At 35.7% G+C, this 14,010-nt stretch overlaps 1 protein-coding gene across 10 annotated transcripts in view; it reads right to left on the bottom strand.

Moving 5' to 3' along the window:
* SGK3 (serum/glucocorticoid regulated kinase family member 3) overlaps positions 1-14,010 on the bottom strand; it is a 112,125-nt gene that overhangs the window by 15,645 nt on the left and 82,470 nt on the right. For 8 of the 10 annotated variants that reach the window (XM_019925237.3, XM_019925232.3, XM_033843249.2 and 5 more), the window contains 4 exons: positions 10,163-10,212; positions 7,802-7,859; positions 3,758-3,841; positions 3,519-3,650 (listed from right to left, as the gene is read on the bottom strand). In XM_019925237.3, coding sequence (XP_019780796.1) covers positions 3,519-3,650; positions 3,758-3,841; positions 7,802-7,859; positions 10,163-10,212 — 324 coding nt within the window. Of the gene's footprint in view, positions 1-3,518; positions 3,651-3,757; positions 3,842-7,801; positions 7,860-9,505; positions 10,082-10,162; positions 10,213-14,010 lie in introns of those variants that run through there. The other 2 variants (XM_073794474.1, XM_019925234.2) reach the window with 2 other exon arrangements.

Genomic DNA, 14,010 nt, shown 5'->3' with positions numbered 1-14,010 from the left:
CCTCAGTGTGGCAGTATCCTCATACCACTCCAGGCAACCTCCCTGGAAAAAATTATTAATGGAGACCAATGATTTTGATACTGCCATGTAATTATCTTACTGGGCCTTTTTTGACTGTTCTTTCATTTGAAAAAACCAAACACTATTTAGAGATCGTAAACTAGTGGCTGGAAGATCAAATCTAACCCACAGATATAATTTGTTTGAACCAAAGAATGTTTTCAGAAAAATCTAAAATAATTGGTAACATTTAAAAACTGGGAAATTTTTTTTTTTGGTTAAAATTCATAGTTTTGGTTTCTTCTGGGGAAAAAAAAAGGGTGGGGGGAGATCTGCACCATTAAGCCTAAATTCAATATGGTAGCAACTGCCTGGAGATCATTGGCAGCTGGACTCTCCAGTTCATTTCTTACACTTCCTCCCTAACTTTCAATGTATTTTTCACAACCTGTTCTCTAGTCATCAGGTTACCTGCCTAGGCAAAGTTTGCTCTAGGTCCTTACTCTAAGTCTTTGGACTTCTAAAACAACAATCTCTCGTTGGGGGCTTTCTTCTACCTTGGACAGTTCCATCTCCGCTCCTTTCTGGGCCCTTATGCTGCAGGGATTGACAAATTGTCTGTCCTAGGTTTCTCCACTGTTATTCTTTCTCTGGATACCTTCCCAGGCAACTTAATCCATTCCAATGATTTTAACCACCACTCTATGTTGATGTCTCTCGTGTGGACAGCCCTCTGCTTGGAGCTTCTACTGCAAAAATCTGCTGCCTGCTGCTCTTTCTTGAATATTTAACAAGCCAACAAATTCAATTTGTCTAACCCAGAGCCCCTGGTCTTCTCTTACAGACTTACTGCCACTGCTGTATTGTCTCATTTAATGATATCACCTTCTACCCAGCCCTCTAAACCATGGGAGGCAGCAAGGTAAAGTGGAAATAGATTTTCAAACTGAAAATCTAGCTGATCAGCCTTGGGTTCAAACCTTTTTGTGTGTAATTCATTTAACTTCTTTGATTTTCAAAGATTGTCCCCAATTTTTTCTTAGCCTCTTCTGAAAGGTGATGGTGAAGATCAGTTACAATAGATCGTGACAGAGTAGATAAATGGGGCTCACCTGGGATTCACCTCTACTGCTCCTTTACCCTTAGTCCTTATATCCAAAATATGAATAAATTCTTCTGTTTTTATCTCTTATTTATTTATGGGACACTCCCCCCTTTTAACCATTACCACTGCTTTTATTAGCTGCAGCTTACTCTACTGTAATACTTTATTTATTGACCTTCTGATCACATCTGTCTAATACACTACTACTGATGAAAATTACCCCAAATGAAAATCTGATCATTCACTAATAACAGCTAACAACCACTGCTTACTAAATCAAAGGTACTATGCTAAAGACTATATGCTTGTATTATTCAATCCACCCACCTATTTTCAAGTAGGAATTGATGAGGAAGCTGAGACTCAGAAAGGCTTGTTTACATGCCCAGTATCATAAAACTTATTTGTTTATACTCTACCTGACTCCAAAACAGATCTGAAGTAGTATACAAAGATAAATATCACAGGTCAAGGTTAAAATGCAAATATGAACATTGGGGGGCAAATAACAGTAATAATAGGAAACACATAATGAAATCACACTCCTCTTGCCTCTGTCCTTTCTCATCCTTATTCCTCTTCTACCTGTTGCCCCATTCAACCCCTGCACCTTAACATTCTCTTTTCTTCCCCCATTATCTTAGTCAACTCTATCTTTTAGAAGACAAGCCTACTTCCTTCCACCTTTGCCATCCAGTTTAGGAGTAGTCACTGTGTAATAAGGGCTCAGAAGCAAAGTCCTAAAACAGCATTAACAAACCACAGACAAGCAGGAAACGTGCAGCCAGTATCCCACCTGCAGTTAGATTTCTGCACGATATTTCAAAGACACAGGTGGTACTTAAGAATGGGCTTTGCAGTTGGGATGTCCAGGTTAAATCCGGGGCCTGACAAGTACTAGAGCACGGTGATACTGAGAAAGTTACTTAACCTCTCTGAGCCTTAATTTCCTTACCTACAAAATGAGTATAAGAGTGTTTATCTCAAACAGTTGTGATGATAAACTGATATAACACATGTAAAATAATTACAAAGTGCCAGGCCCTCAATAAATTCTTGTTATATGTTAGCACTCACCACATACAAATAAAACCACACCTTCGAGGTGGGAACGATGTGGGGTCATCCACATTCCTGAATCAGGGTGCATGGGGGATTCATAATCCCGCTTCTGAGGAGTCTTAAGGCATATTTACCATAGATGTAAGAGGTTGAATAATGATTCTTTTTATGACCATCCCCAAAATGATCTAGGTATGTCTGATCTTTCAGGTTTGCAGAATAGAAATCGGTCTTCTGTGTAGTTCCTTTATTCTACAGATAAGTGCACTATAGTAAGGTTGAAATACACTTCTCTTCTCCCTTTGCTCTGGGATTAAGGGATGGAAGATCCTTTTGTAAAGATATAATAACATTTACCAGTTAAAATAATTTTTAGAGACATTTACAGGTCAGAGATCAAACGAATTAGAAAAGTATGAGGATTAAGAAGCAGAGGAACAGGGGGTGGTCAGCTGCCTCGATCCTGGAATCAGACTGAGCTCAATTCCTGGCTCCATACTTACTAACCCACATGGCTTGATCAAGTTACTTAGCTTCTCTGTACCTCAGTTTCTTTGTCTTATGCAACACAACTGTTGTGAAGATAAAATAATATGTATAAAGAGCCAGAGTGCTGGGCACATAAGGATGCTCAATACATGTTAACTACTACTGGAATTATTATCTTAACAGCAGCATTTCCCAAAATGTATTTCAATATCCCTCTGATTCAGAGTTTTGGGGAATACTGTTAATAGACTTGGTTCAAACAAAAAACGGGACTGTGTGGTAAAAAAATTTTTTTTAAATAAATCCAGGCTTTCAGGCATAATTTCTCAAAGTCTTTAACATGCTGAAACATTGTAACTACCACGAAGCACACTGTTAATCACCAAGGGGATGTAACAGGAAACATTTTCCAAACTGGCTTCACCACAGAACCCTTTATTACAGGATCATCTCATCTGATTAATAGTTTGCACATTTTGGAAAATGACAGGCTAGAGTAATATTTATATGCAACTATTGAAACGATAATTACCAAATATTACAAATCAAGTTTCATTCTAATGTTTCAGTATATATTCTTGCTATATAGCTCAGCGACAAAACTACCCATGAAGTCTGTAGCTTCGTATCAAGGTTCTTTTATGAACCTTCCCACCTACACCATAAGCTGCTTAGGAAAAGAGCTTTATGTCTCACTTCTCTACATTCTGCATTGTGCTGATTAGCCAGTGCTTTAAATACTGCTGCTACTCAACATAGAGCTGTTTATGCTGGGCTTTGCTTCCAACACTGATAAGAGAAACTTGAACTCTATTTTTTTTCTAAGCATTATCAATACTAGAAAACTAATTATAAAACTCACCTCCCCTCCATTAATAAAATCCAGAACAAAATAAAGCTTTTCAGTTGTTTGGAAAGAATAATGTAATCCAACCAAAAATGGATGTTTCACATTTTTCAAGAGCACATTACGTTCAGCCATAATGTGTTTTTGCTGTTAAAAAAAAAAAATGGTAAAAAATCAGCTTGTATTAGACACCAGAAAACAATTCTGTTAACTGAGAAAACAGGTTTAGGAGAAACAAAGCTATTTTACTTTACCTCTTTTCTGTTGAGAACTATCTTTTTCTGTAACACTTTGACAGCATAAAATTTTCCATCCAGTTTCCGTTTTGCAAGAAGAACCTGTTATAGTTAAAGATTGTACCTACTATTAGAAATTTCAATGTTTTGATAGGAACAATTCACTTATCAATAAGTCAATACTTAAATTTTTAAAAAATAAAGTCCACAAAGGACCTAGATAATGTGGTGTTTTTATTTTGAAAATTGAAAATTACTGAATTTATTTCTCCAATTCCACTTTTCCTTAGATATTTTAATAAAACCAAAAAGTGTTGATGATTTAAATGGCCAGGCATCATTTCTTTGTCACTTAATGTGCTAATGTTTGAGGTTTTTACTAAATTTAAGTGTCAAAATCTATACTGCTTGAGAACTGTGTGTGTGTGTGTGTGTGTGTGTGTGTGTGCGTGTGTGTGCGTGCGCGCGCGTGCGCGCATGCATGCTAGCCCTGAGTCCTGAAGAGTGTCTTTAGAAAATACTGAGGCTATAAATTTCATGTCTACATAAAAAAAGGAGAGGAAAATGGTTTCTAGGTGATCAAAATGTATTTTTGTTTTAACATTTGGGTTTCTCTTACAGGTTTCAAATTTAGAAGCACTCAGAGCAAGCAGCACCATGTATAGCTGAGATTCTATAATGGGCTGGGGTGCATGCAGACACTTCATGGATTTGAAGAAACTTAGAAGATCTTGCCCCAGAAAAAAAGGCAACATACTCAAAGGTTTACAAACAAATTTTAAGGGATTCAAGACACCCTACAAGTTGTGTAACTATTAGATGATATATTCTAAAACGTTTTGAGATGATCTGCCACTAGTGACAATGCTGGGCATTACTTTTGAGTACATCTGTGGTCTTCCTCACTAAAACCTGTAACCACAGTCTAATCATGAGAAAAACACCAGGCAAATTCCAAAAGAGATACACAATATACCTAACCAGTGCTTCTCAAAACCATCAAGGCCCTCAAAAACAAGCAAAGTCTGAGAAATTGTCATAGCCAAGAGGAGCCTAAGGAGACATGACAACTAAATGTGATGTGGTGTCCTGAATGGGACCAAAAAAAGGACATTAGGTAAAAACCAAGGAAATCTGCATAAATGATGGGCTTTAGTTCATAATAATGGATCAATATTGGCTCACGGGCTGGAACAAATGTACCATACTAACATGTTACTAAATAGAGCAAACTGATGGCTTGGAAATTCTCTGAACTTTCTCTTTACTCTATTTTTTTTTTTTTGTAAATCTAAAAAGGTTCTAAAAAATAAAGTCTATCAATTAAAATGTTTGTTATTCATAAAAAAGGAGTCAAAACATCTTCAGGGTGAAAATGTCCTGAGTTCAATTGCTGGCATCTTTCTCATTTCTCAAGCTTTTGTTTTTTACAATATTTGACTCTGTTGAATGTTCCTTCCTTCTTATATTTTTTCTTTTCTCGACAGCTCCCCAACCCCCTGAACTTCACTTCTCTACTTTGATTGGTTCATCTTTAAGTATATTCTAAGAAAATAATTCAAAGAATGTGGCCATTAGGAGGTACACTGAAGGGTAGACATTTTTTCAGCAGATTGGTAGATGTGGAAAATAGGTGGTTAAGAAACAGATGGGCAAATGGAAAGTGGAACCAAGACCACCCTTTGTAGAAAAGCTTAGAATAAATATGAGATTTCCATTATTTATTTTACTTTATCATGTATATTTTTCTATTTTTCAAATACATTGTGAATCTGTAGTTCTCCTTGCTTTTCCTTCTTTTCTGTATTCTGCTTTTCTTTGTTTTATTGTACTTTGTTGGTTTCCAACCATTTTGCAAGATTTAAAATTTTTATTAAACACGTATATAGAAAAACTCGTAAACATTACAGCTCGATAAATTATTCCAAAATGGACACATTATGTAACCACTTCCAGGTTAAAACAAAACCAAACACTGTCAGTAGCCTGAAGCCTCCCATTTGCCCCATTCCAGAAACTATCCATCCCTGTTCTTCCTCAAAGGTAACCACTATTTCCATTTGCAATAACACAGGTTAGGTTTTGCCTGTTTTTGAATTTTATGTAATTAGAATCACATAGACAAAGTGGCCTCTGCTTGATTTTTTTCACTCTAAATTATGTAATGTGCGTTCACGTGTGGCATGCAGCACAGTCTTCATATTTTCATCACTGTGCAGAGTACTGCATTCCACAGACATACCACACACAATTTATCCACTCTCTCACTGACATTTAGATTATGAACAACGATGCTTACGAACATTCTGGCACACGCCTTTCCTAGCACATATGTGCTTGAATTACTGGTGGCTACATAGCTTGGAGGAGAACCAATGTGTCACAGGTAATGCATATATTCAGCTTCAGTATTTAACACCAGTTTTCACAGCATAAAAAATGAAACACACAGGAACAAATCGAATTAAAGATGTGTCAAAACTCTACAAAGAACAGTATAAAACATTATTGAGAAAAGTTAAAGATGAATTAAATTAACAAAGGGATATGCCATGGTCACAGACTGGAAGACTTGATATTGTTAAGATGACAATTCTCTCCAAATTGATCTAAAGATTCAATGCGATCCCAATCAAAATCCAACAGAATCTTATGGAACTTGCCATGCTAATTCTAAAATTTAATATTGATATGCAAAGAGCTAAGAATAGTCTCTTGAAGAGGAACAAGGAGGGGAAGACTTGTTCTGTTGGAAATCAAGCTACATTTTCAAGACAATGTGGTACTCATGCAAGGATACACAAATAGATTAATGAAACAAAATATAAAATCTAGAAACAGAAATATAAAACAAAATCTAGAAACAGATCCACGCATATAGACACTGGATATATGATGAAGTTTGCCATGCAGAGCAGTAGGGAAAGAACAGCCTTTTCAATAAACTGCGTGGGATCAGTTGAACATCCATAGGGAAAAAAATGAACTCGACCCTACACCTCACATTATAAGCAAGAACCAATTTCTAGTAGACTCTAGATCTAAACATGAAGTTTCCAAAAGATTAATGCTTTTTGTTTTTAACAACAGACTATCTCTAACATTCCAACAGACTGTGAGCATTTTGAGAGCAAGATCTATTTCGAACTTTCTATTGCTTATATTATTAGCACAATGCCCAGCATGTAGCAGGTGGCAAATATACATTTGCTGAATTAATGAACACACATGGGTGTAATTTTATGGTCGCAGTTTCTGGTCTCTAGGGAACTCAGAAAAAAAAAACTACATCTAGATATACTGAAAGCTATGAATACAGCACACTATAATTAAACACGTACATATTTATTTTTACTACAGATTGAAGTATAATGCAAAAAAGAACTTAAATATATTTGATGATTCTGACAACTCCATCTATGATGCCTCTGCCCTTAGGGATTCTTCTTGCTTGGTACGGTCACACTGTCAAGCTACGTGCTTCATCTGACATTCACTGCATGAAGGGAGACAGCGTCCTCAAACCTCCCTTTCCTTCTCCAACTGCTATTTACACAGCTGCTCACTGTTGTCTTTCCGGCCTCAACTTAAATAGCACCTCTTCAAAGAAGCCATCCTTGACCAATTCATCTAAATAGGGATTTTCCTCCCACTGACTATTTTCCTCTGTCTCTTGACTCTAGTCTTCATTTCCTTCATAGCTCCATTGCTACGTGTAATTATTTACTTGACTGCATAACTTTTAATTGACTATTTCCCCCACTAGGTTGTGAGCATCACAAAGGTATTCACCATGTTATTTTTGTTCAGTACTATCTAACTAGGCCCCAGAACAGTGCTTGCCACATAGGAGCTCAACAAAATACTTATTCAACAAATAAATTTTGGGTTAGAATTTGAGTAGATGCTTAGTATCCTGAATTATTCTGTCAGTACTCTGAAGGTAGAGAAAGCATCTTAATTCCATAGCCTGCATACCAACAAGCCCCGTGGTCTTGCATGTATAAAGCATACATTCCTTAAGTACTTACTTACTGAATGAAAAAATAAAAACACTCTTACCTTGCCAAAGCTGCCTTTTCCAATAACTTTTAAGAAATCAAAGTCTGTTGGTTTAGCACTGAAATAAATGAACAATGACAAGAATTAGTCTCCTAGAAATGGAAAGATGTTAACTTTTCAACATTTTTTAGCGCCTCACTCTTTAATAGGCAAATCTTGGGTACACTTCAGCATGATAACTCCAGCTTTCACAGTGGTAGTATCTCATCTTTAATATAAAATAGGTAATAATGAACAGTAATAATATCTACTTTCTGATTAGATAAGACATTTTATAATTTTATTTAAGCCTTGTTAAGTTTGGCTTAAGAAGGACTTCAATAATAGTCTCTTTGGGAGAAAAAGATCTTTCTTTCTTTCTATCTATCTATCTATCTATCTATGTATCATTTCTCTATCGTTTTGAACTCAGGGTAGCAAACCACTTTTATTAACCATAAACCTCACCAATGCTCTTAATAAGGAAACTGAGTAACTATATAAATTAGTGACACATTGCAAGGACTAAGTAGTCTGGTAATTATTCTGAAAAGGAAGTTACTAGCTGGAATACCTAGTAAAATCACTAAGAAGATTTTCTGACGGAGAAAAAAGTCATCACAGTGTTTTGCATACATATCACTTGTATGTTAAAGATAAAAGAACTCTCTACTTATTCTCATAGATGGTAATGTAGGAAAGCCAGGAGTCCAGAAGGCAGAAGGTTATTTATTTGCACCTCAGGTAAAAACGGCATTGGCTGTATACAGGCAAAAGCACGTGGCTGCAGAAAGATGAACTTAAGCAGCCACAAGAGCTGTTTTCTTTAACGTGGTATGAATTCCTAAGTTGTACTAGGGAGAGTGAAATGACTCCATTTAGATTTTAAACGTCCTTCAATTCATTACTGAAAGAAATAGTCAATTCAAACATAAGAGTAACACCAGGTCTGGGTTAAATAATAACAGGTCAAGATTAGGGAGATAAATACTTAACTAAGCTTAGATGTTTTTCTTCTTCAAGAACCTGCTCTTTGGACTAGTTATTTTGTTCTTTAATGATATGCTGAAATACTGAAATAATTTTTTGAACGAACGTAATAGTGAAAAAACATGCAAATCCCTGAAGCAGTAAACACGCCAACCGAGGCCATACCCAAGGCCCCACTGTTAACTGTTGGTGATGAATCCTAATTGAAAGCAAACTTCCATTTTGTGCTGCCTGACAAGCTCAATGCAATAATGATAGAAAAGATGCTCAAAACCAAATTTCCTCTTCCAGTTACCATCCCGTTTCTTTGCTGTCCTTTGCAGCAAACCCATCAAGTAAGTTGTCTAAAATCACTGTCGATACCTCCTATACCTCCTATTTCCCCTCCTGTATTTCTCTCCTGAACCCTTTCCGGTCAATCTTCTCCCCACCGCACCACTGAAACTGCTCACAGAGGTCACCAATGACCTATCAGGGGTCCATTCTCAATCTTCATCTTACCTGCCCCATCAGCAACATCAACAGAGTTATTTACCCCCTTTCTTCACCTGCTTTTGTGACACCCCATTCCTGGTTTTCCTACCTTACTAATTATTCTTTCTTAGTCTCCTTTACCATTTCTCCTGTCTATACTCACTCTCTAAGTGGACCAAAAGGGTAAGGGGAAGCACAGTGTCCTGTGATAAAAGATAGAATACTTCAGAATTAATCCAATAAGCCTATAAGGATAATTACAAGTAAGGATAGCAACAATGCATTCCTCTTCCAGCCCACAGCAGTTATGACTAATCTGTCAGGGCACTCCTCAAACTGAGCCAAGAAGTAGCCTTGGACTCCTTCTTTGTATTCCAGTGAACTGCTGGAGTTGACACTTAAGATGAAGTCCACATTTGTCACTCCTCAAAATGTTTCCCCTCTGCTCAAGTAAATCTGGGACTATGGGAGAAACTGGATAAAGAAAATTTAATAGCCTTTCATATGCTAATTTCCATCAAGACTCCTCTGGAACAAGCTGACTAACAACTAGGGTTGGAGTTGTGACACTGAGCACCAAGAGAATATCAATTTGGCCTCCACGGATGCTTTTGCCAGAGTACTTTCCCAGGTACCTCCCAGGACTTATGGTCCCCACACACACACCAGGAAAGTAACAGTGGCAAAATAGCCGAACCCAATTCAACAATCTGTGGATTAAAAACTCCTCAGAGCTCTACTAAAACAAGGAGAAGCTAGAGCAGTAAATTAGGCAAGCGTACGACAGTATTATATTCACTGTAACTATAGTTCTATTTCACAGGCTTCCAGTTAAACTGGTATAATTATGTACATCTGCACATTTGCAAAAAATCTTCCTCAAATCCAGTGAGATTGTTTGATACAAATTAAACCTACTGAGGATTTCCAGATGGTCCCAGGTTAATGTTCTGTGAGGTAGAGTGTAGCTGTTGGGATGGAAAAAAAAAAAAAAGAATTTAACATTCTTACTGGAGCGTCTTATCGGTTAATGGATATTTTTTAAATAAAATACACATAACCATACCACAGATATTTGTCATATTAAAGAAACCTAAAGCCCTAATGCTTAATAAATGTACAGACTTTTGGAAAGATACACAATCAATATAAACATAACCATTTTAATGATAAATTTCAAGAGCAGTTGTAAGGAAAAAGGTAAGGCAGAAATCAAAGTCAAAGTTGGCAAATGAATGAAGTAAACTGGGGAAAGCTCTTTGGAAGAGCTGGGCATTGAAACCACAATTGAAGAGGAATCATTTTTTACATTAAAAAAATTGGTTAAAAATAGCTTTTGTTTTTAAATTTTCAAATATTTTTAATAAGCTATTATTAAAGATAGGAAATGATAGTATGATGATGATTAAGACTGCAAATGCTGGATTAAAGTTTTAATTTGAGAGGAAGTAAACTTATTTCTAAAGCAAATACATAAAACCAGGAGTGCTTTTCTTCCTAATTCCACCATTGTGATAGTATCAAATTTTTAGATAGGCTTTTCTCCTTACAACAGTTAACAAAGTAAATTTAATCCCTGTTATTAACATAGAAGCAAATCTTTACTCACCTAGTATACCATAAAGCAATTTAACTAATTAAAATTCTAGCTCACTAATAATCAACTAGAAATTTAACTCAAAATCCCAAAAGATTAATCTAGTGATCCTTCTACAGTGAGCACTTCTCACAAAAGCCAAGTGTAAGTGAATTCTTCTGCACATAAATTCACTATGAAATTCTTTATATATTCAGAGAATTAAATCAGAGATGTCTCAAATATGTACACTTTTACTAGAGCTCTATACTTCATATAAGCTATAGATATGAAGCTTTTAAAAATATCTCTTTAAGTTCATCAGAATCAACAAATTTTACCTAAGCAATTTCTTATTAGAGACATATGTCATATATATTCCCACTTAAATTCATTTGTAACTTACAATCTCCAGAATACAAGTTTTTTTTTTTTAAATAAAGGGCAAAAGATCTAAAGTATATTTCGTATGAAGTAACAACACTGGCACCAACGTTTTAGTGACAAATCAAATATATTTCTTACTGACACCTTTACATGAAAAATCTTCATTTAATACAATTTTAATCCACAAAAGACAGAAATAAAAGGAATCATAACAGTCTAGCTCAAGACAAAAAAAATATATAAACACTCCGGTTCATTAGATGAGATTTGTCCTGTTGTAGCATAGTTTTAACATGAAGTAATCTCCCCCTGCTCCCCAGTTTTTCTGAGATATTATATAACTGACATATAGAACTGTATAAGTTTAAGATGTATAGCATAATGATTTGACTTATATATATCATGATTATGTTTAAATATTATAGTATTCTATACAATCTGATAATGTAATCAAACTAAGTTGTAATTTCAATACACTTATTCTTTTAATGAATGTGCAGAGAACTGTATCATTTTTCTATTCAATGAACTTTTCTATAAGATGAAGAAAGTGAAGTAAATTAAGTGTGGATTAAACAATAACAAGGATAACCTGTCCCCTGCATTACATTAAAATGTAATAAGATTTTATTACTTGGCAACAGTTTTTCTAATGGAGCACATTTCTGAAATAATGAAAATTTCTGAGGTATGTAATTAGATAACTTTTTACTCTACCTATTATTATACCGCGGGCCTCTCACTGTTGTGGTCTCTCCCGTTGCGGAGCACAGGCTCCGGACGCGCAGGCTCAGCGGCCATAGCTCACACGCCCAGCCGCTCCGCGGCATGTACGATCTTCCCGGACCGGGGCATGAACCCGTGTCCTCTTCATCGGCAGGCGGACTCAACCCCTGCGCCACCAGGGAAGCCCCTCTACCTATTATTTTTAAAGATTACATCTAATCACTAAACTGAAGTTGAGGTATATTTCTTAACAGAATGAACACTATCAAGAGAATAAGTTTCTTGACTTCTCTTGGCCTCTGTTTTTTTCTCTATAAGTAAGAAGGTCCAGATGCCTTCCAAGGTATTTTCCAGCTATTAAATTCATTTCATTATCCACTCAGAAGTCCTTAATAAATAGTTACAACTGGGGCTTCCCTGGTGGCGCAGTGGTTGAGAGTCTGCCTGCCAATGCAGCGGACACGGGTTCGTGCCCCAGTCCAGGAAGATCCCACATGCCGCGGAGCGGCTGGGCCCGTGAGCCATGGCCGCTGAGCCTGCGCGTCCGGAGCCTGTGCTCTGCAACGGGAGAGGCCACAACAGTGAGAGGCCCGTGTACAGCAAAAAAAAAAAAAAAAAAAGTTACAACTGGGGTGCGGGGAGTGAAGGAACTGGATGAAAGCAGTCAAATGGTACAAACTTCCAGTTATAAGAAAATAAGTACTAGGGATGTAATGTACAACATGATAGATATAATTACACTGTGTATGTTATATATGAAAGTTGTTAAGAGAATAAATCCTAAGAGTTCTCATCACAGGAAAAACATTTTTTTCTATTTAATTTTGTATCTATATGAGATGATATCAATAGATATTCACTAAACTTACTGTGGTGATTACTGCATGATGTATGTAAGTCAGATCATAATGCTGTACACCCTAAACTTATACCAGTGATGTATGTCAATTATATCTCATTAAAACTGGAAGAAAAAATAAATAAAACTGATGCAGTTCCTAGAAATTTTAATTTAAAAAATAATAAAATAGTTATAACTGTAAGATGAAATATAGCTCTTTCTTTTTTTTGAAAAGGTTTTTTTTTTAATCAGTATTTTAAAACAGGAAAAGATCCTAGTCTAAGTTCCAGATTTTATGGATGAAACGAGAAACAAAATTTAGATTGAAAGTCAACAGTGGGAGAAGAGGAGCCAGAACCCAGGAATTTCTCTTAGTCTGGTTCTTTCTTCAAAAACCATTCTCCTACAGCAAGGCAAGACATTCTTTACATGATCTAAACTTACATACTCTCTACGTGATTAACAAACAAAACATGGAAAATCATGGTTACATAAATTTTACTCTTTAAAATATTTATTGAATAGTATTAAGATGTTTTTAAAAATACATAACCTTACCAACAGACGATTTACAAATATTTATAGTACTTTCATATAGTCTTTGCATAACTTCGAAAAACTGTGATCACACTGTGTAAGTTTGCATAAAAAGTTTTAAACCCTGATTTCTTTTAATGGTATGTCAAAACTTTAAATATTATCTTCTTTAGAAATATTTTTTAAATGTACAATATATAGGGACAACCACTATTTGACTGATGACTATTCAAACTGATTCTAACTTTTCATTATAAATCACACTAAAATGAACATCTTTGTTCTTTTCTGTGAAGGGTTATTTCATTTGCATCAACTCCTAAGTGACATGAATTACTTTCATGCTTGATACATGTTGCCAAATTGCTTTCCAAAAGAGTTGCATAAATTTTAACACCAGTAATGCCCAAGGATGCCCATTTTACCTTACCCTTATTAGTCCTGGCGTATTTTATTTACTTTACATTTTTGTTAATTTGGCAGATTAAAAAACCTCTCATTTGAAACTTGCATTTGCTACTGGCATCAAGGTTGAATATTTTCCCATATATCTGTTTACTAAGAGTATTTCTTCATGTCCCTTTTCCTTTTATCTACTAGGGTCCTAAATATCATTCTTTTCAAAAATCCATATGTATGAGCTTTTTTTACATAGACATTATTCCTTCTTATACTTTGTTACATGTTTTCCCAGCTTGT

This window comes from Tursiops truncatus, chromosome 17, assembly GCF_011762595.2.
Source record: "Tursiops truncatus isolate mTurTru1 chromosome 17, mTurTru1.mat.Y, whole genome shotgun sequence".
Classification (NCBI taxonomy): Eukaryota; Metazoa; Chordata; class Mammalia; order Artiodactyla; family Delphinidae; genus Tursiops; species Tursiops truncatus.
The sequence above is the reverse complement of the archived record's forward strand: the minus strand, read 5'-3'. Positions and strand labels throughout refer to the sequence as shown.